General features: G+C 37.2%; 3 protein-coding genes and 1 non-coding gene across 19 annotated transcripts; 1 reads left to right on the plus strand and 3 right to left on the minus strand.

Annotated features, from left to right (window-relative positions):
* Nucleotides 1-746: 746 nt before the first annotated feature.
* Nucleotides 747-8408, minus strand: LOC147870700 (uncharacterized). Of its 6 annotated transcripts, none has more exons than XM_087342149.1 (6): nucleotides 7861-8408; nucleotides 6211-6354; nucleotides 5157-5340; nucleotides 4307-4583; nucleotides 3825-3901; nucleotides 747-3433 (listed from the first exon to the last, which is right to left on the minus strand). In XM_087342149.1, the coding sequence occupies exons 3-6, from the start codon at nucleotides 5253-5255 to the stop codon at nucleotides 3362-3364; spliced, it is 525 nt and encodes a 174-aa protein (XP_087198275.1). In that variant the 5' UTR covers nucleotides 5256-5340; nucleotides 6211-6354; nucleotides 7861-8408; the 3' UTR covers nucleotides 747-3361. The 6 variants fall into 6 exon arrangements, with proteins under 6 accessions (XP_087198275.1, XP_087198276.1, XP_087198272.1 ...); XM_087342150.1 differs by lacking the exon at nucleotides 7861-8408 and adding an exon at nucleotides 7510-7526; XM_087342146.1 differs by lacking the exon at nucleotides 7861-8408 and adding an exon at nucleotides 6926-7067.
* Nucleotides 6963-18760, plus strand: LOC147870701 (uncharacterized). 7 transcript variants are annotated; one of them, XR_015533239.1, is made up of 5 exons: nucleotides 7033-7101; nucleotides 8629-8861; nucleotides 17358-17529; nucleotides 18070-18346; nucleotides 18619-18760. XR_015533239.1 is itself a non-coding variant. In XM_087342153.1 (3 exons), the coding sequence occupies exons 1-3, from the start codon at nucleotides 7702-7704 to the stop codon at nucleotides 17757-17759; spliced, it is 276 nt and encodes a 91-aa protein (XP_087198279.1). In that variant the 5' UTR covers nucleotides 7463-7701. The 7 variants fall into 7 exon arrangements, 1 of the variants encoding a protein (XP_087198279.1); XR_015533237.1 differs by lacking the exon at nucleotides 8629-8861 and having other exon boundaries at nucleotides 6963-7101; XR_015533238.1 differs by lacking the exons at nucleotides 7033-7101; nucleotides 8629-8861 and adding an exon at nucleotides 10277-10742.
* Nucleotides 9392-9498, minus strand: LOC147870702 (U6 spliceosomal RNA). The gene has a single exon (XR_015533241.1). It is a non-coding gene; the product is annotated as a U6 spliceosomal RNA (small nuclear RNA).
* On the minus strand, nucleotides 14293-21681 carry LOC147870703 (uncharacterized). Of its 5 annotated transcripts, XM_087342145.1 has the most exons (5): nucleotides 20785-20879; nucleotides 19645-19829; nucleotides 19172-19328; nucleotides 17962-18182; nucleotides 14293-14430 (listed from the first exon to the last, which is right to left on the minus strand). In XM_087342145.1, the coding sequence occupies exons 2-5, from the start codon at nucleotides 19772-19774 to the stop codon at nucleotides 14420-14422; spliced, it is 519 nt and encodes a 172-aa protein (XP_087198271.1). In that variant the 5' UTR covers nucleotides 19775-19829; nucleotides 20785-20879; the 3' UTR covers nucleotides 14293-14419. The 5 variants fall into 5 exon arrangements, with proteins under 5 accessions (XP_087198271.1, XP_087198269.1, XP_087198266.1 ...); XM_087342143.1 differs by lacking the exons at nucleotides 14293-14430; nucleotides 20785-20879 and adding an exon at nucleotides 21540-21681 and having other exon boundaries at nucleotides 15181-18182; XM_087342140.1 differs by lacking the exon at nucleotides 14293-14430 and having other exon boundaries at nucleotides 15181-18182.
* Between the last annotated feature and the right edge of the window lie 1077 nt (nucleotides 21682-22758).

Here is a 22758-nt window from a genome sequence, read left to right on the forward strand (position 1 = left end):
GAACAACATCAATACTTGATTAGCCTCATAGAATATCTATAACTTTCAAAGCAAAGAAGCAAATGTTGAAGTGGGACATCTTGCCTGTGACTGGCAAATCTAATCTAAAGTCAGGTCCAAAGGCAAACTTCAGTTGTGAATACAAGAGCTAAATGCCAACCTGAAAATTCCAAGATCCCTAACATCAATCTTCACAGTTTAAAAAAATCTGCACAGATGCTCATTAAAGTTTTATCCTTATCATTTTCATGCAGTTTTTACGTTGACATAACATCCAAATAAGTTGGAGAGATAGAGAAGACTTTTGTACTGCCACTAATTTTTCCCCAGAATTATTATAAAATGCTTAATAATCTAAAGTCTCATTTTTATATTACATAAATACCGAATTTAGTTTGTTTAAATAAATGAGGTGGCCAGAAGGCAGTTTGCATTCTAGCACAACTCACATGTCAAAGTCAATAACGAAAGTAAACTTATAAAGCAGAAAGATATTTAGAACCAGCATCTTGCACTCGTAGAGCTAAAGTTACACCACAGAAAGTTCTCGTTATGATTTTTATGTGAGTTTACGTTGATATAACAATTACAACGAATATTAAGACTCGCTGAATATTATATTACCTTATGAAACTCAAATGTTATCTACCAGCAATTATTTGAATGACCACACATCATTAAAAAATAACACGCAGAAAAAGTTTCAGATGCTGAATATCACAGAAAGGGGAAAGAATGCTACAGGCTTCACCAATTTAATTCTCTTTATTGAAGTGTTTAAAGAAACTCATTGAAGAGTGAAGTTCTTTCAGATTTCACAGCACTTTACGAAAACTGAGGGTGAGTTAGTGACAAGGCGTCATCCATATCTTACGGAATGGTGATTCACAGTTCATGTCACTTCAGCTGTTAAACTGTTCAATTGCTGCCAACCACACAGCAATCATTTAACAAACAACTACAGAGCTAGAGCAGAACCGTAATTTATTTCTGTGACAAATATGTTCCACAGTGTTGTATGAACTGGATGTGGCAGCACAGTTCTCCTCTAGCCCTCAGTCTGTCGCTATTTTGCTTGCGCTATGCCCTGCAACTGCCTCAGCTTCGCGCTCCTTACGACTATATAGCTTTCTGTACTCTTTAGCCTCCCTCCGTGCTTCGTTTGATAGTTGCCAAGACATTTACAGGAGGCACTGACACTGTCATATTGTTCACCTGTGAAAAAGATTAAACAGATAATTTAACTTTTCGAAATACAACTTAAAGTTGTCTACAGACAAGACCAAAACTATGGCATTCAAAGGACAAGATCCCATCAGATCCAAGATAATAATAAATAACACAATCATACAAGAAATTAACACATTTAACTCTCTGGGATGTACAGTATCGTATGAAACAGAAAAAGATCTTCCATCAAAATTATCTAAATACTTACAAGTTACAGGCACCATTAATCAAATCTTTAAACCCCAAAAGAAACTAGATTTAAAATATATAAAACCTTGGCCATACCTACACTTCTTTACGGATGCGAAACCTGGATAACGAAACAACGCAACAAATCAACAATTGCAGCAGCAGAGATGAAGTTTTTTTTTAAAAAAACAGCCAAATACACCTGGAGAGATCATAAAAGAGATGACGTCATCCACAAAGAACTACAAACGGAGCCAATTGGAAAAAATCCACAGATACAGAAGGGACTGGATCCGACATGTACGAAGAATGGAGAAGGACAGATTGCCACACCAAATTTTGAAATATAAACCAATAGGAAAAAGACAAAAATTGATGCCCTTTAAAAAGATTCCTGGATGACTGAGGCCGGAACGGGTCTCAAGGCTCAACATCCTTGACCCCTAGATGATGACGATTCAATATTCACACATTCTTAATAATCATATTTAACCTAGGACAGAAAGTAAAAGAATATCAACACAACAGATTTTAAGAATGACAACTTATGGAATTCCCTGGAAAACTGTTTGACTACCACCCTGAAGGAAGAGTGGCAAAGAGGTGGAAGGACCAATTTGACTAACCTTGAGACTGGAACGGGTAAAAAGGCTTGAACCCTGCAGCTACCATTACCATTCCAATAACAATTCTCAACACTACAAACTAGATCCAAATGTTTTGCTGAAGACCAGATGGTTATGCCACATCTATTCTGCTTAACAAACTCTGATTTGGGGAAGTCCTCAGCCCATGTTTGGATTTCCAAACTGCTTGTAATGTCATGGACATTTATTACACGATTAACCATTTCAGAAGTGTCTGAAGTGTGATCCTCTCTACTGCCATAAATGCAGATTGGATTTCAGAAAATGCATACATGAAAATATACAAATTAATGTCAATACGCATGAATGGAAACCACTTTCTTCTTTGCTGCAGCGGGTAATGTTACGGGCATGGCTTTGAGTTGGACTACGGCTGCTGTCTTGCCACTTACACTCTTACAGTGGCCTGTATTACTTGTGGTCCCCTGCGTAAGATTCAACGCCAGCTTCCCTGCTTCTGTGGAGCAGAATAAACAGGCCACAATGTGTAGAACAAAGCACAGGAGTGATACATCACAGACGTGAAATGTTAAAGGCGAGTTCATTTGATTTACTTAAACTGAACCAATTGCCCTGTGAACTTTGCACATTAGAAAATTCCAATCTAAAAAATCTTGAATGGAAGAACTCAATTGGTATACTTTACAGGGTACTACAAATTTGGAAAACAAGATAAGAAAAAATGGAGTAGAATAGATAAATTATGACTTACATTTACTAAAAGAGAAGAAATTTATACTGACTTCTTAGTAAAATCCAAACCCAAAAAGTACTTCTGAATGGAAACATCTTACCAGCAGAACACAACCTTCTTCTGTTCATGAAGTAAGGTCAACAATCACCTCAGATATTATGCTATTGAATACCTCATATAATGTCCACCAGCTTAAAAGCCATTTCAAACTCTGTACAAATCAGCAGGTAAATTTTTCACATTGTTATGTTTCTTTGTGTCAATGAACAGTTTTGATTAAATGGTGATCAGTAGCTAAAATGCATGCAATGGTACTCAGAGGCTTCCTCCATTTCTTGAACGACCTGCTTAACCAGCTCAATGGTAGCGTCTTCCTTCAGCAGGTAATCACTGCCCAAACAAAAATGTCACAGCTTGTAACTGTTAAAACAAATTAACATTCATTTTAACCAATCTTGAATCAGTTACAACTAAATTTTTTTTAATATTATCCTTCCATTTTATCCTCACTCTAACAGTTGTGTTGAGTGTCCAGTCTGTTACGTCACCCGTCAGCACCGCAGTCTGTCCACTCTCCGCAGCCGATGCCACAAGTGTGGTGTCATCGTAATACCGTGCGCTTGCAGCAGTTGCAAAGTAGCACCACCTTGATGTTTCTTTTGATATCAAGCGCCTGCAACAGACACTGTGCTCTGTATTAAGCAGTGAAATGCCACTGCGTGTTGCTTGTTGATATTTCTTCATGTGGCTGCCATTTTGCATATAGTGCGTTCATTATTACTAGTTACAAATTCAGAACATTTCAAGGAATGTTAACTGACTATATCATTAAACAGTTATTATCTGGAATAAAAAAGTAGGCAAAACCTTACAGCAAAAAACTCAACTGAAAAGTATTATCCAATTCCACCCAGTACAATCTTTACAACAAACCATCAATTTCAATATCCTTTACAAAAATGCATTGTGTAAAACATTCTGTCTTAGCGCGTGAAACAAAACATAGTCCTTCTTGTGGGATAGACCTCCTGGTACTAGTTTAATTCAAAGCTACAGAAACATACCCGTGTTAAATGACATCTTATCTTTCTTTGGAGGCTGTGCCAAGAATTCCCGCCGCCTATCTGTGACGATGCAGTTTCTGTAACAGAAATGTGCATCTAACTTATATAAAGTTAGATTCGATTCTTTGTTTTACGACCTGTGACAATAGAAAGACAACACGATGACAAAGAACTGAGAAAGTATTTTTGACATTCCCTCAGCATTCAAGCATCTAAAATATCTGAGACCAATGAAAAAACTTTTAAATTCACAAAAAATGCCTGCTTGGACTGATATGACTGTAAAATAAGTTTGAGCATTCTACGGAAGTCCTATAATCTCTTCAGAGTATAAATGCAAGGGAAGTGGGAGAATTAACAAATCACAAAGCGCCTTACAGTCAAATATTTGTTTCAAAGAAGTCCTCAATTTTCTGTATCTTAATGAAATAGATGAATGCTAATTATATTCATTATCATGTACACTGTAACATGACACTGACCTGTGGTAGACGTTTGCACCTCTTCCTGGTGGGCAGGAGTGGGCACCTGTACCAATTCAACTGCAAGGCTCTGAGTGGCAGCGAGTGTTGCCTCTTCTATAGCCTGCTGAGTGCCTGAAGCTGACAGTGACTGGAGAGGTGACAATCGTTCTGCGGCTGCACAATGTCGTGGCGATTGTTGTCGAGTGCATTTTGTCAAACTTGCTAACCTCATGGGGGTTAGCCCCGTTCTGCAGGAGCACCTCCACACTGCCCAATGCAGTGGGGCCATGCGCAGCTGTAACAAAATTCATGAGCTTACAAAATTAAAATAAACCAATAACATGTTATTTACACATAGTGCTGTCTGTTTATCTCCCAGATCACTTGACAATTTCAGATGAAATGTTGTATGAAAAGTATTCTCCAAAATTTAAACACGTTTCATGAATCCAGACATTACGCTGCTCGATTAATTCATAACCTCAATTCTGTTTGGCAGAAATGTTGATATTTTATCTAATACTTTCCTAAACCATGCTGTTGCCCACATGCCATTCAAATATTCCAAGGATGTAAAACTATTTACAACTTTAAACTGATACTGTTCTCTAAATTTCACACAGTTTACTGTCTTTACATTATGTCTTTCAGCATCCGAGTTTATGCATTATTCATCTGTCCCTAACTCTTGTGATCACCAGACAGTCGTCATTAGTATCACAGGGAGGTACTCTAAAAGACTGGATGCCATCCTTTATCCACCAACTTCCTAATAAAAGATGTCCTTTGTGCATGCAAGCTGAGGATGTGTCATGCCAAAGTGACAAAGGACCCACTTAATCTTTATTAGGCATAAAACATAACTTACGTATGGACAAGGTAGCAGTTGATCCTCGTAGCATACTATTAAATAGTTAACCCTGAGCTGCAACGTGGAGTGGCGTGCGTTCAACTTTTGTTCTAGCATCACGTGATATACCAGCTCGTAGGAGTACCTCAGCTATAGTGGCATGACCATACTGAGCTGCCAGGTGAAGTGGACTCGTTCCCAGCTGTCAGCAAAAACCGTTACTTACTACCTCAGAAGGTCTTAATCTACGTTACTTAATCCTTAATCTACGCTGCTCTCAAAATGGTCCTCATTTGTCTTTGTTGCTGTCATTCTCCATTTCACTTTCCTCTTGGGGACCACATATTTGAAATTTAAATCGACAGAATAAATTTAACATTTAGATAGACAGGGACATTAAATATTCAATGAAGGGAGGCTTAGAATACTAAGACTCAGAAATTTTCTATAGAAAAATCATCACTTTTTTAAAACATATTTCACTAAATACTTCCAAATTTAAAACTGATGCTAGCTGAATATAAACACAAAAATTCTAAACAAATCAAGTATTTTTTGCATGTAAGTGATATCCTTCAAAAGACATATTTTTATTATCCACACCTGATTCTGATTCCACAAGCCACAGAAATTCCCTTCCTATTATGGAGCCTCTATGACCAGTACCATGTTCACAAGATCCAATCAATACAAATGGAAAATATATGATACTTGGTAACTGAACCTCATCATGTAACATCAACTGGGGATTTTACTTTATTACATATATAAACTCAACCTACAATTTCTGAAAGTATGGCCACAAATTTGTAACATAAGTGGAGAGTTCAAACTTTCTTTTTCTTCTACACTGAGACTGACAACATGTCCACTACGTGGTTACGATGTAGACTTTGTGAGGAAAAGCAAAAGCTGTGTCTCTCAAGAATTTGTTCCAACTGCATTACACGTTACTTAAATGTGCCATGCATCAGGAGAACTCTTGAATAATGTCTCTCTACTAAATTTGACTTCAAGCCATTCTGTTTTGAATAACAACAAATTGTGCTCCTTTGCTCATGAGAAGTCGTACATGCTCTGTGTCACCTTCCTTGGCACTCAGAAGCAGCTTCCTGAACAGTTCAACCAATGATAATGCAGGAGCACATGGGTGCACTGTTGTGATACTGCCGGGGACATCCATGTTGCGAGCTGCCATACACTTGCTGCTGTAAGTCTGCATAAGCAACATGACCAATCACAACTGCTTTTAACACAAGGCATTTAGTATAAGGTTCATAAAACAGCTATGCCCATTGGCGAGTTGAAAAATGTGTAAACAATTTTGGCTGGAAAGCCTGAAACTTGGAACAGATGGAGGACAACTTCAACAAAAAAATAAAGAGCTGACATTAGAACAACAAAATGTTTTTTTCCTGGTGGGAGATTTTGAAGAAAACTTCTCTTCCAAAGATATACTTTGATACATTTATACTTTACAGACATTATTTCAACTTTATTATGTAATTCCCAGATAATAATTAATGAAAATATGTGCTTCTATTAATATGGTAAATATAATATTTGATTCCAGTGACAAAGAACTTTCAATTAATGAAATTTAGTATGCAGATAATTCATAAACAAATTTTTAATCTTGTGTGAAACTTCTTGTTGCCTGTATCATAATATAAATATGCAAGTATTACATTTATTACCAGGAGGTTGCTTCTGACAAATTGGAGGCAGTGAAGTGAAGTTGTAGAAATTGTGCACACTCATATGTTTAATGTGTAATTTCTGCTAACCTCTTTATAAAAGTGAATCTGTATACCAGGAGACCGTCACCTCTGTTTTATAATTGTTCTCTGTAAATACCTTTGTGCTATGAGTCATGATCTGACCACAGCACAAACTGCGTTCATGTTTTTTGCATTCTGCATTCTGCTGCTGTGTAATGTATTGCTTTACCAACATTTCAGAGGTACTTGCAGCCTCAATTATCACTGGGATTAATTATAAAGTAACCTGCGGATTCTGCTACCATGGAGTTAGTTTGTCAAGTGTTTGTAGGCCTTATAATCTCCATTCCACTGTCTCGCGAGCGTTTTTAGGTTAGGTCAGCCGAGATTTGTAATTTAGTTTTACAGTTCACGTGTAAACAAGAGCCACACATTATTCTATCACTTGTTCAAAATTATTTTATGCCTAGGATCACTGGTCCTATGATCTGATATGTTTCATTATAAATATAAGTAAAATAAACTTTCGGCAGAACTTAATTTCTTAAAAAAGTATCACGACAACAACACAACTCAAATAACGTACATGGTCATGTAAACTGCTACCGTGCATTAAAGTAGTTCTGTGTGTATTTTAAACATTTGCTTACCATGTTAACACGTCTGAATACAAACCACTTTTGACTTTTGATTTCATTTCTATTTATATTCTTTTTCATTTTGAGTGAATTTAATGTATATAAAATGTTCGTGTGTTACTGATTTTTGATTAAATTTTTAAAACATCCAGTATAAATTTTATTTGACATTGACATTTATTAGTTTTCTGATACGAGTTTTGAATGTTGGACATAATTTTCTGGTAGTATGTCCACTTCTAAATATGTTTACATAAGTTTTAACATCTCGACATTTTCTACATTCCTTTAAATTATATTATTACCACCATCTTTCCTAACCCCTAGTTTATGTTATATTTGCCCCCACATTTTATTACTGACCTTCCTGATTTATCTTTAGACATCCTTAAATATTACCCAATCTTTGCAGTTTGTCAAATTCGTGATTTGCTGTTATCCTCCCAATTCTTATTTAGGGCTCAAAACTTATGAATGTTTTGTCTACTAACACCTCCCTCCAACTTACAGTTTCCTCACATTGCGGTATGAGGCTCTAGCCTTTACATTGTTACACATAGGACACTTCCTGTGTTCCATATTCCCCCCCGACATCCTCAAACTTCCAGAAGACCATTTTCCATCATTTGCATGTCTTCTAGCCCCCTGAGTACATGCTTGTATGTATACTTTCTTTTCCCCAACTACTCTGCAATTCATTACAAAATACCAGTGACCTGTTCTCTTTCTTACTAGCTCCCACTTTCTGTCTGTCAATAAGCACACACATTTTGTTTACACAAAACATTACTTAAAATGTAATGTGGCCCGGCCATGGCAAATGCGATTGATTTACAAGATGAAATTCTTATATCCGCACACTGAGAAACTATTGACCTTATTATTTGGGAATAAGGGATTTGAACCCCCCATACTACACGACTGTGGGCCAAGCATTGACTCTGGTGTTTAATAATTTAGTGGCACGCTACTCTGACACATGGACGGTTGGAGCAAACTTATTTCATAACACATGGCTGATGAAGGTTACAGTGTTTCAAAAACCAATGCTACTCCCCATCTTAGATTTATAGGATAGGCTGTTAGTTAGCATACAAGTTTGATATTCAAAGGTATTTTGGTATTCAAAAGGTTCGTGGTACGATCCTAACTGCTGCCACCAGTACCAGAACAATACCCAGTCAACACAAGAAATGAGTAGGACCAACATTCACATGTATATATGTGTCAGGCGATGGACAATGTTTAACGTAAGTGTGGTGTTGGATTGAACACACAGACAGCAAGAACTGGCGACAAATATACCAGATAAACTGAATGCTGCACTACATTCTCTTCAGTAGAAACAAACTAATTAACTGAAGGTACTGTGTCTAAGTCGACAAACATATCTTCTCTACGTGTGTCTGTCTCCTGAAAAGAGAAGGGAAACATAAAAGCTGATGTGTAGTGTTTAACGTTGAAGTACAGAGAAAATGGAGGATGTAATTACAATACGCATTAGTTAATAGTGAGGCCAAAACTGACCAGTGTGGAAATGCGGCAATTCTAAATACTCAATAATCTGGACGTCCAGGTAATTTGTGGAGGTTGAAAATTTCTGAGGAAAAGATGTCTGGGATGCGAGAGGCAGCAGGTGTGGCCTACTTTAAGGTGTTTTCCTGGAATTTCTCATGACTGAGGAATATTATGAACAAGATGATGTAGGATGATTCTAAGTCATGAATCAGAAAGGACACCCTATTTTGGACAATACTGTACTAGTATGTCACTCAGGCTCTCATTCATTGGTCTTACTGCAAGGAACGTTCGCCTAACAAAATCAATTAAAAGTTACATTTGTTGTTGTGAAATGCTAAACATTGTAAACATTGGGATGTTTTAAGAACAAGTTAAAATTATGAAACACTTCACCATCTTGCGTGTAATCCTTGTGCAGGGGCCACGCTAATCTTCCCCGTATTACTGCAATGTTAGTGTATGCAGTGCCGCAGTGACTGCCACTCAAGCTACTGCCATTGGATAATTTAATCTACATATTTAGGAAACTGAAAGATTAAATGTTTCACTGCTTCAGAAAGAAGATGACAGATGACTGATTTCGTTCTCAATAATTTTGTGAAACAGTATTCTGTACTTTTCCCCTACAGATTATCCCATGTGAGATTTTACCCTCTTCATTTCTTTGAGTTGTGTCACTGAAGTGTGAGCAATTTGTCGTGACTGAAATTCTCTTATTTTGTGAATGTAATCTATGCTCACACCGTCTGTTTGCAATATATGAAACAAAATGTCAGTACTAAAGGAACAAAGTGTTTAAGCAGATAAACCTGTTGCCTTCATGAATGTACATCAATATGAAATAATTATCAGAAGTTTCATCCATTATTAAGTGGTTCTCATATTTGTTGTAAAATGCCATCTAGCATCACTTCGTGGACGGCTTTAATGAAATTATTCTGGAAGACCGAAGATGTGCCCTTGAAAACAGTAGCTGCCTCTAAGTGGTCAGTCACAAGAGGATTATAATCTTATAGCAGTTGCAAAGATTCTATATAGTTGCCTCTATCAAGGAGTGATTCAGATTGACAGTAACCTCTAAATAGCAACAGGCAACCCTTTCAATCATCCAAACATTTCTCCATTGTATTTTTCATTTTTTGGTGAAGTTATGAGGTTAGGAGAGGCCCCTCAAATAGAAATATTTTGACTTCCTTGAAGCAGCAAGCATGGCCAGCTAGGCAGTTATGTCTACTACAAATTAATTAATTATTTAATCAATTAAGATGTTTACATTTAAATTGTTAATTTCTTAAATTACATATTAAGAATATTTTACTGTCTTTCACATTCACTCTATACAGCTAAGAGAAAATATTTGAACCATGGACTGAGGCACTTGAGTAGCCGTTAAATGCAAATGAAATTGACATGACAGGAAGTACAAAGTACAGTCCCTCAGAAAGTCAAGAAATTCCCCACCTTTTACTAAACCCAAATATTCACTAACATGCCACCTTTCCCTATCCTGAGCCAGATGAATCCAGTCCAAAGGCTACCACCCAATTCTCTTTAACCTTTCAAGCACAATCTAGTCTTAAACACTTCAGCATTCAGTCATAACCTCAAATAAATCACAACTCATAACCATCAATAAGCAAGCGGTCAGTGGCAATTAAGGACATAACAGCTGCTTACTCTAGGAACCACTGGAAACTGATAAATACATCTGTGGCAAAATGAAGGTATTATTTTCAGTGCATGTACCTTGAAGCCAAAGTGTCCCGGGCCCAATATGTTCAGTTATGTTATTAACATTCATTTCATGGCCTAACCTACTGTACATAACCTTCTCAAGTGCTTCAGGAAACACAGTTACTACTGAAATTTGATAATTTTTTCACACTAGTTGTATCTGCTTATTTGATATTACTTAATGGGTGATAAACAGAGATCAAGAGGCTTTCAAAATTTGTCATCTTATTTCATCATAACCTTATATGATTGATTTTAGGTAATTCATTTTACATTCTTATCTCAGCTTCAGTAGATGGGATAATTACAATAATGGGCATTTAAAGGTACATGAATCTTTTAAATATAAAGCTGCAAGTCCTACCCCTTTTAATGTACTGAAAGCATCAGCAGCTTCCGAATCTTTACTTCTTTATTTCTTAGTTTCCTTGAACGTATTTTTGCTCTCTCCTAACTTCAGTCTTCCAAGTTATTCATGTATTATGATCGACTTTTGCGCTAAGTCTACTATAATGCTGTCCTTAGCCACTTTTGTAATTTCACATTACTTCAGGTGCAATACTTATGTTAATGGATCGTTACTCTTCCTGCTCTAAATATGTACATCCCTTTTGTTCGGTAATTGCCTATTTTTTGTGTAATCAGGTATTCTTTATTTTGCGTATAGTTAGTTACATGTTTAATCGGAAAACTAGATGTGCATCCACTTAACTTATTGGTGGTATCACAGTCTTTATTAACAGATTACATACAAACTCTAGTGGCAGTAACAAACTCTAAGCAAATTACCTTGCTTCGATTAAATTGTTACACTGTACTGGCACTGTAGAAACACCATTTTACTATATAGTGATGGCTGCATACCATGTTTCTCTTATGATTTATGAAGTTATTAGGATATTAAATAGGCACATGGACATGGTCATGTCTTTTATAATAATGCTGTTCTTCTGGGTTATGACATTACATGAACTTGTAGGTAGATCCCAGTGTTTTGAAGATGAAGATGGTATGTTTATCAAAAGTGTTGGTAATTACTTACAAGTCTGCACACAGCTTCACAACTCATAAGAACATCATTGTCTTCTTCACCAGTGAGAGAACTGCAAATCTCACAATCTCTTATAAATTCATCTTCTACAAAGAGCTCTTTACAAAATGCAGGTCATCTTTGTTTAGGAAGTGTAATATTATTTTTTCTAGTAGGAAGGCTTCATGGTAAAACAAATAAAAAGTTTGTTTATCTTATATCTCTGGAATTTCTTAATCATGAGAAGAACTAATCCACTGGAAGTTTGGGTTTCTCAAAATGTAGAACCTACACATTGTCACTGTAGAAATTTGGGTCTCATGTATCATTGCATGATTCATACCATATTACTTTTATGTGAAATAATTCTGGGTTTATTATGCAACATTAAGATTTTTATTTAAATCTCTGCTACATGTTAACAAGCACAAAAAGTAATGTTTTTGATAATGTGCAGAAGTTTCATGCTGTGTAGCTGAAAACTATTACATGATGAAGCAATAATGCCCTGGCAGCCTTTCATACAAATGTTCAGAGATGTTATACATTTTGCATTTAGAAATAAATCTTACAGTGATTATGCTTCGCAGTAGGTGTTGTGCTGTGAGACGTTCAGATGAAACCCATTCATGAATATAGCTGGTCCCAGGTGATCATATGGCTGTCAACGACAATGCAAGGTGGAAAAATAATTTGTTAGGTTAGGTAGACCCACCACCTCACACTCCTGACATCCATGTTACTTTTTCATGTTCTGCAGGCAATTAAAAATCTTGATTATTTATGGGAATTTCTACAGTTCTGTACATTGAAATTACAATATTCTTTCCATTTGATTTAAGTATTACAATTCATGATAAAAGTAACCTTCAAATATTTTCTCCCTGTCTTTTATTGTTAGTGATGACAAATCTCATGTGTGTGACCTTAAAAATTACATTCCAGTATTTGGTTGTCCGGTCGCCATGTATGTCCTGTGCCAATTTATCATCAAAGTTGGTGTTCCTGTTGGGGATTAAACCCCTATCGCCCAGCCTATAGCCTGACAGAAAACTGATTGAACTACCAGGTCCACAATGGCAAATTTGTGGTCACGCTTTTTTTCAGAGCTTTAATGTTACTATTATGGTCAAAGTAATTGTAGAGACAAATTGGTCAGGAATTTCAGAAGTGGTTTTTCAGTTTAGGGTTGACTTAAAGATTTCTTTACTTTCAAAATACCACTACAGAATGTTGAAAACAAAATAACAAACATGCAAACATGTCATATTTTTAAATGCTGATATTATTACGTATAGCTTATTTTGAAACTTCAATTTAAACTGTATTCCTGGTTGCAGTTTAAGTGAGTAATTTAAATTACTTATTATATTAGTTCAATATAATGATTTGAGCTCTCCCACCGGCTCGCGGACTTTTTCATTTAATGTATTACAGGTTTGCACTATGCTGATGATAAAACATTTGGAATTGTCTTATCTCTGACGTGGAATCAAAACATAGGGACATACCGGAGACAGGAGCCTGTGTCTTCGTAAATACTGATTCCTCAGCCTCCTTCGTTCGTTGTCAGCCTTCCTCAATAGCTACCCTCCACGTCTGAAAGCCTTCCTCTCCATCCGTCAACCAGCCTCGAATGAAGAAAAATTAAGTTTTTAAGAACTAAAAGTGATATGTCGGCAAGAAAACTTATGGTTCTGTTTACATACCCTCATGATGTGCATTTACTGTAACAAAAATAGGTTCGCAATCGGAGCAGTTTGATATCTGTCTCAATGTTACTGGACTCTTCCCGAAAGTGGGGTCTGCCACAGGACTTTCTAACGCATACATGCTTCCAAACGGCCAATTTTCCATCCAAAGACCTATGGGCTCATTCAGTTCTCTAGGTCCTGCAAGAGGCGGTGGATTCGGTTGACCATCGTTGAGGACCTCAACATCATTTGGAGGTCTCAGTGGTGGTTTTGACAGTTCCCCTTAGGGGCCATCCAATGCATACCTGCCACCACGTAGAAACAGTGGAGATTTTAGACCTCAAAGTACTGAATTTGGTAACCAAACACCATCAAGTCTAGAATGATATATCATCAATGGCGCGCCACAGTTCATTGATCAAAGTGCTGGTCTGGGACCTTTCCAAGGATTTCCTAGTGGACCAGTTAATGTGCCAGTATCTGGAGGTAGGAGATATGGTCAAGGAACCTGGTACTTACGATTCCTCAGCATTCGAAATGAACGTGTTTGGTGGAAAAGGACCTTCTGCAAAGTATGGTGCACCAGATTCTAGACGTAGTGGATTTGGTGGTCAAAGATCTTCTGGGAAAGAACCTTTAGGAACGTATGATGCAACATCTTCTGGAGGTAGTGGATTCAGTGGACCTTATGAAGGAAAACGGTTTGGAGGAAGGCCTTTGAGTGCTGATGGAGCTCCATCCTCAAGTTCTGGAGATCCCTCAAATATTTACTTACCGACTGATGGTGGTGTGGGAAAGCCTTCAGAACTTTCTGGTGGTTTTGACACTCAAGTTCAAGAATACCCTTTAGCTCTCATGAAGTTCCAGGACTGAGTGGAGGATATAACGGTTCTCCCAATGGTCTGTCAAACACATACCTTCCATCATCGGGTGGTTTACTTGGTCACGGACCATCTAGAAACAATTTTCAGGAACGTACAGTTCATCAAATGCAGGTGGACCAAGCAAGGAACTAGGAAGATTCTCTGGCGGCAATGGTAGTGGTTTCAGTGTACAGAGACCTTCAGAATTATTTGGACCACAGCTGCAGGTGGCCCAAGTTGTGGACCAAGTACACTCACAGGCATTGCAGGTGGCTTTAATGGACCCTCTAATGCATATATCTACCTCCAACTTCCAGTTTTAATTATCAGGGATCTTCTGGAAGTGGCACTTTTGGTGGTCTGAGACATGGAGGAAATGATGTTGGCAGTGTATCTGGTTCGTATAGACCTCCAAATACTATTACTGACACTAATTTCTGTGCGTCACTTGACAGTCCATTCAGTAACTGTGACTCTCCTGGCACTGCCAGTCAAAGTAATGATGATATTGGCTTCAGAGGGTCATTATTTTGTCCATCTAATACCTACCTATCCCCTGGATCAGGAAGAAGTTCTGATCCAAGTGGGTCTGGATGCCTCTCAAGTCAGTACAGAGTCCCTAATCAGGAAGGAGTGTTCGATCAAAGACTTCAGGATGGCAATAACAGTAACCGTGGACTACAAAGGAACAATCCTGAAAGATCATTTAACTCATATGGTACATCAAGTCAAGGAAGTGGTTCAGGAAGATCTACTAATACACATGGTGTATCCAGTCAAGGACAGCAAGATAACTCTGCTTTTGAAGGTTATAAATATTAATACACGGTCGAATGATATATATGATTCAGTGTGACCGATTTAATTGCATGGATCAGGGAACACCAACCTTTTTTCTGGAGATAAGCAACAAGATGATTACAATTTCTAGCAGAAGAGTAATAATTACCATAAGTTAAATAACTACATTATGAATGGATTTACAGCTTGTGTTCTCACATAAAAACATTTTAATAACATTTTTTGGCACTAAAATATCACAAAAATAGCCTGTCTAAGAAATAGGCAACAAGTAATTTTGTTACAAGACGTTACCATTATTTATATAGAACACCCTCAATTTGACATCTGATCATAATCTAAACATTTACAGCTCCTTACCTTAGCACTAGGAAGAAATTCGGTTCATACAGAAATCACCACGCACCTTGTGATTATCAGTGACTAATCAAGAAATTACATTCTCAAATTATCACGAAGACAAACCCTTGGTGCCCTGAGGTGTGTAGTTACTGAGTGGCCAGAGTACTTATATCACATAATTGTATTTGAAACAATTGTTTTAAATATTTAATATCTTGTACAAGTTGTTATATATACCTTGAAGTTCTTAACAAGATAAAAACAAAGGCAAAAATTCTGATCGGCCAAAATGACCATAATATTCCACTTCCAAACTTACACTTAATGGAATATTTCAATATGAAACTCCAATAACATCTATTCATGAAGCAAACTCCACAAACAAGTTGCTCATAACGCACGTGAACAAAACAACAAAACGGTCTCTTTAAACTAAAAATAACTTATATTGCAGAAATAGAAAAAGGTGACCTTTTGGTGAAGGGTTAGTCATGTTTGTAAATAAAATACCCACATCCCCCTTTGACAAGTGGACACATTTATCTGAAATTATAGCATTCACATGACACACTCACATTATTTATATTATTTGTCATGCCATATAATCTCTTATCCATGTACGGATTTCAGGTACCAACACAGAAGCAGCTTTCAATTGGTGTCATAACTTAGCAAATGTGCATGTAAAAATGAGACAACTCTCACAGTGAACCTATCACCATCCACACTCATTACCCGTATCACATACAGGCATGGATTTCGGAGGAAATTTGGAATGTTAAGGAATTTTTTTATTGTTTCACTGAATTAACCAAAGCCCTCCACTGATCCCTGTCCTGGGCCAGTAAAATCCTATATGCTTACTGTGTCAAAATACATGCAAGTTATACAAAAATGTCCAGCAAAACCCGGAAAATTTTGTACTTTGGATAAAATAGGATGTTATATACTGTATTTCTGTGTGTAACAAACGATACATAAAAAATTAGAAAACTCACAAGCACTATTTTGTTAGAAAAGTTTGAATAAAATAAAACAATTAAAATATTTTTAATTATTAAAATTTATACAAATTACAAAGTACTTTTTACTTTTTTAAGGGATAAAATATTTCTAATTGTAAATCCCTAGTGACTGTAGTTAGTTTCTTGTGGAAATAAAGTTTGCAAGTCCTGTTCTCACAGGTACTGTACTTCATAATTGGAATGACCTGGTATTGGTGATGGGGTCGGGTTTGAGTAGTTTGGTAGAGACGTTAGGTCTTTTCAGAATAATTTATTGGATTGTTCCAATAAATAGAACTGTTTCCTTTCTAATACTGGTTTTAAAAGCTACTTAGGTTTATACAGGACTAGAAACTGTTATTTACAGAGTTGTATTCAAAGGTGGGGCTTACAGGTTTATAGATTCCCACACTTGACAGATCTGGAAAGAAATGTAAAATGTTGCTTTTGCTGTCATTACGTTTTTACAAAAGGCAAAAGTTGATGACGAATTGGTTGGACCAGCATTTTTATCAACTGTAGTAAATTGTAAGTTTTCTTAATTAATTTATAAGAAAAAATTCCTGGTTTTAGTCCTACATATTCTACTACATGTATAGCGAGTAGTTTTAAATTAAGACAAAGACACTTAGAACTCCAAGTACCCATGGATCGAAGATTTCTGTCTTCTGGGTTGTTGTGCCTCCGTCATCTGGGCGATCGGCCTGGTGACGGAGGCAGTATGCCCTCTGATATGTTGGTAAACATCGACCAGACTACACAGCGCAACAAACCAGAAGACAGAAATCTTCATACTCACCGCTGTGAAAACCTCAAATCTTACCCATAGATCATTTCTCATTCACAAGATTATGTGTTTGTATCCAAACAGTGAATATAACACATTGGAACCTCAGGAGAACCTTGATTGTCCAGACCTAGTTCTTGACTTTGAGGATAATGGGGAAACGAGGGAAGGAACAAATAAGGAGAAACAAAACCAGAAACCTGGCACTCCTGTGGGTGACAGGAAACCTAGTGCCAAGAAGAGAGAGCATGTTGAGGTAAGCGACTTCAGTTGGTATTTTTAAAGTGTAGATTGTGAACTTCTTTGGTCACGAACAGAATTATTTTTGGCATGTCAGCTGAAGTGTTTTTATGCTACTGGTGATTCGTTTACAAGCTTGCAGTATCTTTTTAAAATAACCAGACAGCAAATAGGAGTCATAGTCAAAGAAGTCAGTGCAGAAATTGTATTGTGCAATTGTATGTGTTGGGTATTCAGTACTATTAATATGCTCGTCCAGATCCTTCAAAATATTCATCCTCTTGGGTCTTGGATAACACCAAATAGGACCTCAGTGTAATAACATTACATATTCCCATTTGCACTCGCACGATCTCATAACTTATGTCATAACTTATGTCATTATATTTAAAATACTAATTAAATTATTGACAGATACTGATCACAAATATTTTAACTTGCGCTGCACCTGCATATCTGATCTTCTGTCGATAAACCAGGATACACATTCTGCCTTCTCCTGTGGAGTAGCCATTTCCCTTATCTGATAATGTAATACAGCTGTTCTCTTCCTCAGCCATCAACTCTGAAATGGGTCTTCTTCCAGGGCGTCGTTGTTTTGGCTCTTCCACTGACAGATCGCCTCGCCGTACGGTAACTACTGAAGTTGTCACTGGCGATGAGGGGCAGCTGAAATATGACAACACAATACATTTAATCCAGCCACTGAACCAGCAACATGCAAAGACTCCAGCTAGACACCATCAACTTGTATAGAACAAAATAATGTTAGAGGAAGAACAAGACTTGAGTTAGTTATACAAATTCTACCTTAGGCATCATCCATTATCCAGGTATATATGACAAACACTATGTCTTTGGCATACAGCCAACTCTCAAAATATCTAATACACCTAAGACAATGGACAATATCGAACACAGTATTCATATAATGAAACAACAAATGTCATAAATCTTGAAAGAATCACTCAAATTAATATAGGCTACAAACTTAAGCTGTAAAATTCAGACAAGTATACAGTACACCCAGGAGAGCTCAGTCAGTACAATAACACTGAGTCCCATTCAGCCCTCTATCTAACAGGTTTTTTGGTTCTTTCCCCAGGGTAAGAATAGCGACAGCTTGAAGATGACCAATCATGTCCACATATTATCAAGTTAAAAATACAAGGAATTGTACCTCCATAAACATTCAAGCACAGGAGCAACTGTAAATGTACACAATAAAATACCATCACATTTCCAGACTAATTCTTTCAGTGCTACAATCCAACGTAACACCAAGACAAAAATAAAATATTCACTTGTTGATCTTTAAAAGTCCACCATGGATACTCTAAAGAAAGGGAATGGCTTCAATGCAAAGATGCTCATACCACATTTCACAAAATTCTCAAAACTGGTTCAAGAGTTGAAGATGGTTGTCTTCTGGAATGTAGCAAAATGCAGTCTGGTAGGTAATAGTTTATGTTTCAAAAAAGCTCACTGCCTTCAACACATCCCAAAAGATACCCATCTGTAAGAACCTCACATCTCATCTAGTTCAAAAGTTAAAAGGTGGGAAAGACAAAAAAGTGAGCACATGCATTTCTTTCCTGTTCATAAATTACAGGAGGATAAACAAAAAGTACACCAGAGTAATATCGGACTGTACAAACCTGGAGGAGGGGCTGGAGGTGGGGCAGCAGCAGATGCTGCCGCACACACACGTGCACATGTTACACGGACTCTGGTAACCATACTGGCCTGTCTGATCATAGCTGGAAAGCGTTTGTTGCTGCTTCACTGTATTCACTATTACCATACATATCAGACCTGTAACATAGGCACCTAAGGTTTATAATTCATTACACATCCATTACATTAAGAATGTCCACTACCTGGCATGGTAATATCACTACTTCCACCTCTCATGTTCATCTAACTGATGGTAAGAAATTAAAACATATAGAAGAATGACCACTAGTGGGATGAAGTTTGTACCTAGTTTCATGAATATATCCAAAATGGTTATAAAGCCATTAAGTGGAGACACACAAACACATGGACATGATGCAACATAAGCTTTATCAAGTAATAAAATTAAGCGGAAACTGGAAATAAAAAACAAAGAAAAGAATTCCTGACATGCCCTGTATGCAGCGGGTGGCAGGCTGATTGCTGTAGGGGGTGTAAGAGGTGTATGGCTCCTGCAATTCTGTCCCACTTCCATCTAGTGGTGTCATTGGTGACTCATATTCTGGTGGTGGAGGATCATCCATCCGAATCCGCTTCCCTCCTCATCGCTGCATCCTAGGTGACTGTTACTATAATCACCTGAAAACACAAAGCACTACAGACTTAAAATATTTATAAAAACTCTTTTTCATGCCACATTGGCATGGTTCAGTTAAAGTCTGCAGTGTCAAGTGATATGCATTCAAATGCAAAATTCCTCATTCTGGCAACCGCATCATTATTCTTATGACTGGGTTATGTCCATAAAAATTTAAGACATTACCTTACTACAATGCACTAAAAATACCTTTGCATTTTTATAAGTTTTACTTCCACAATGTTCTCAGATACTTATACTATTTTTACTGAAGTATATGTATACAACTATTCATACGGTACTGATTTCTTTGTGTAGCAAGCCCTAATCAGAATGGGCTTTTTAAAAATGAAAGCTGGTCATGGGCACTACTTCTACTAGCCGAAAATACTTTGATTCTAAGGTTTAAATATTCCATTCATAACTGATCTGTATAAAACAAGTTTCCCGACAAACTGTATCCCCCACAAGTAAGTAAAGTAAAGTAAAGTTTGTCCCACTACACGTCATGCAGGCGCTTGGGGGGAGTATAGCTCCTCTCTTCCTTGACCTCAGCACTAGATGGGGGTGAGTGGTCAGCATCACGCCCCGGCCGGCTTTACCCCCGGGAAAGGACCCCGGTACCCATTGTAGAGGAGGCTGGGTGGGCCCCAGAGCCGATCTGGGCGCAGAGGCTAGAGGAAAAATCCTCTGCCCCCGTCGAGGATCGAACCCCGGCCGTCCAGCCCGTAGCTAGTCACTATACTGACTGAGCTATCCCCCACAAGGGAAATAAGAAAGATATAGAGACAGGTTTGTCAAATTGCTTCATGAAGAAATTGAGGACAAAAGAATATTCAAAGTTCTCCCACAAGGCTTTGGACAATAAAAAAGGTTACAAATATGATTACGCACTTCTTACAAATCAAGTACACATAATAAAGTATAAAATCATTATCCACACTCAGTATTACACACCTAATTTAAAAAGTTACAATTTTGTTGGGATTTAACAACAACACGGCACCATTACCGCTCAAACCAGGGATACTAGTATAGCCACAGGTCGTGGCTTGAAATTGATCGAAAAAGTTTCAGCTGCCCCAAGATAACGTTCGCCACCAGAGCGCACGCAGTATGACTAACTTCTTCAGAATCTTATAACCTCAATGATCTAATGATGACATGAGCGTAATGTCTAAATTAAACTAAATTATAAACCGCCGAATTAAACAAACACAGAAGCCAAAAATTAATAGACGAGAACGCCGAAAATGACATACAAACGGCTTCCTATTAGATTTACTTCGTGGCATTTTGTATACATCGTGCACACTGCATGAAACAAATCCTATTATATGTGCAGTAATTCGTCATAGACCGATGTGCAGGTGCTTACCTAATGCAAATGAACCAAGAACTGACCACCCAGAAAGCCTAAATTTTATGTAGACACACGTGTCTACCCTAACAATCTAACCTAGCCCAACAGAGATATACGCGGGATAAATGGGTAGATATCAAACTTTAAACCAAAAGCCGAATATAGGCAATTACATTGTATTTGAAATTCTGAATACAATGCCAACATTAACATCGATTAGTCCACCAACAATAAAGCAAACGTGGGATATAACATTGAATTCAGACCAACAACAAAACAACTCAATGATGCTATGTTCAAAACAGCCACCACTACATAAAAATTAAAAAAATTGTTTAAAATTACTAACCACTGGTTTTGAAGGTATTCGATGAGTGTTATTCTTCTGTGACGCGGTGTTGAGGTTGGACGACGGCGGCGTCTTTACAGTCCACAGATTAATTCTCTTGATGCACAGCAAATATTTCAGATATGATTATTTACCGACGTGGCTGATTATCATGTAAAATAAGGACACAATAGACGTCAGTTCGTATGTGAAACGTTTTATCCCCTTTGTTGCAGAAACCCGCATTGTTATATGGCTATTTGTCTTTTGTTATTTGTTCATTGTCATGAAATCTCACGGCGCACAGTGGGATAGATTACGATTCTAGCCGGAAAAAATCGAAATTTGATTTTTTTTAATCTGAATATTGAAAATGAAAATTCTGACAGCAAAAAGTGTGATACATTAGTTTGTAATAAATATTAAGTAGTTTTATGTGTAAAAAGGGCGAAATACGCCTCTAAATACGGGAAAATAATGCATTCAAGTCAAGTTAGTAGAAACAAATATCACTACAATACAAATATAATTATAAAAGCTACTCTACTTTCGAAAACACAACATTAATACATAAATATTTAACTCAGAGCATTATTCATGTCAGTATTCTTAATCGGAACAGACATCCGAAGCATCCGAAGAGCTGTATCATTCCTCGTCCTCATGTTGTTGCTTATCGGTATCAATATCCGGTTCCTTCAATAATTTGAGTACTTCAGAAGGTAAATGTGGCTTCCTCGCTCTTGAGGCCTGTTTAATCTTCGGTATTAAAGGATCAGAAAAACCAGTAACATGTGCAGGACATTTTCGAAATTTCGTTCGCGCGAACATTTCCTGGCGTGATCGAGTCTGTATCTTCGCACATCTTTGTGCCTGCCCTCCTGGGCATCTTCAGATAACAATCCGATAGGCAGATTCTATAATTTTTCCGCCATGAATCAGTATCTTGTGGACACTTGCAGGCATATAGTACCATGGATATAAATTAACATATAAATTTGCTGTTTCCATGGCATATTTATTAAATGCCTCAACATTCACTGTGTATCCACAGGACAAGGTGCACAAAATTATGGAAAATCGGTGAATAAGATCTTCATTAATTCCAGAAATATTCGCCGATACTTCATGATTTTCCACTAAAGGCTGAATTTTTTTCCGTTTTCCTACATCATTACATTCTTGAAAAAGTTTTCTTCGCCTACCCCTGACCGCACTTGTTGATGGCTCATCCCTTTTC

The sequence above is a fragment of the Zootermopsis nevadensis genome, unplaced genomic scaffold, assembly GCF_977971745.1.
Source record: "Zootermopsis nevadensis isolate Lab colony 2312 unplaced genomic scaffold, Znev_1.0 Znev_ptg000213l, whole genome shotgun sequence".
Lineage (NCBI taxonomy): Eukaryota > Metazoa > Arthropoda > Insecta > Blattodea > Termopsidae > Zootermopsis > Zootermopsis nevadensis.

Excerpts from the sequence above, each read along its gene's own strand:
- LOC147870700 (XM_087342149.1), bottom strand. The coding sequence starts at position 5,255 with ATGCTAGAACAAAAGTTGAACGCACGCCACTCCACGTTGCAGCTCAGG. Across the intron at positions 4,584-5,156 it reads AACTGCTACCTTGTCCATAC|CTGCGCATGGCCCCACTGCA; the intron begins GTAAGTTATGTT and ends ATTTTGTTACAG. Across the intron at positions 3,902-4,306 it reads GGTGCAAACGTCTACCACAG|AAACTGCATCGTCACAGATA; the intron begins GTCAGTGTCATG and ends TTTCTGTTACAG.
- LOC147870701 (XM_087342153.1), top strand. The coding sequence starts at position 7,702 with ATGTTGGACATAATTTTCTG. Across the intron at positions 7,722-17,357 it reads ATGTTGGACATAATTTTCTG|TGAATATAACACATTGGAAC; the intron begins GTAGTATGTCCA and ends GTATCCAAACAG. Across the intron at positions 17,530-17,675 it reads AGAAGAGAGAGCATGTTGAG|ACAGCAAATAGGAGTCATAG; the intron begins GTAAGCGACTTC and ends TAAAATAACCAG.
- LOC147870703 (XM_087342143.1), bottom strand. The coding sequence starts at position 19,774 with ATGGATGATCCTCCACCACCAGAATATGAGTCACCAATGACACCACTA. Across the intron at positions 19,329-19,644 it reads TGCCACCCGCTGCATACAGG|GTCTGATATGTATGGTAATA; the intron begins GCATGTCAGGAA and ends CCTATGTTACAG. Across the intron at positions 18,183-19,171 it reads ACCTCCAGCCCCTCCTCCAG|CTGCCCCTCATCGCCAGTGA; the intron begins GTTTGTACAGTC and ends GTCATATTTCAG.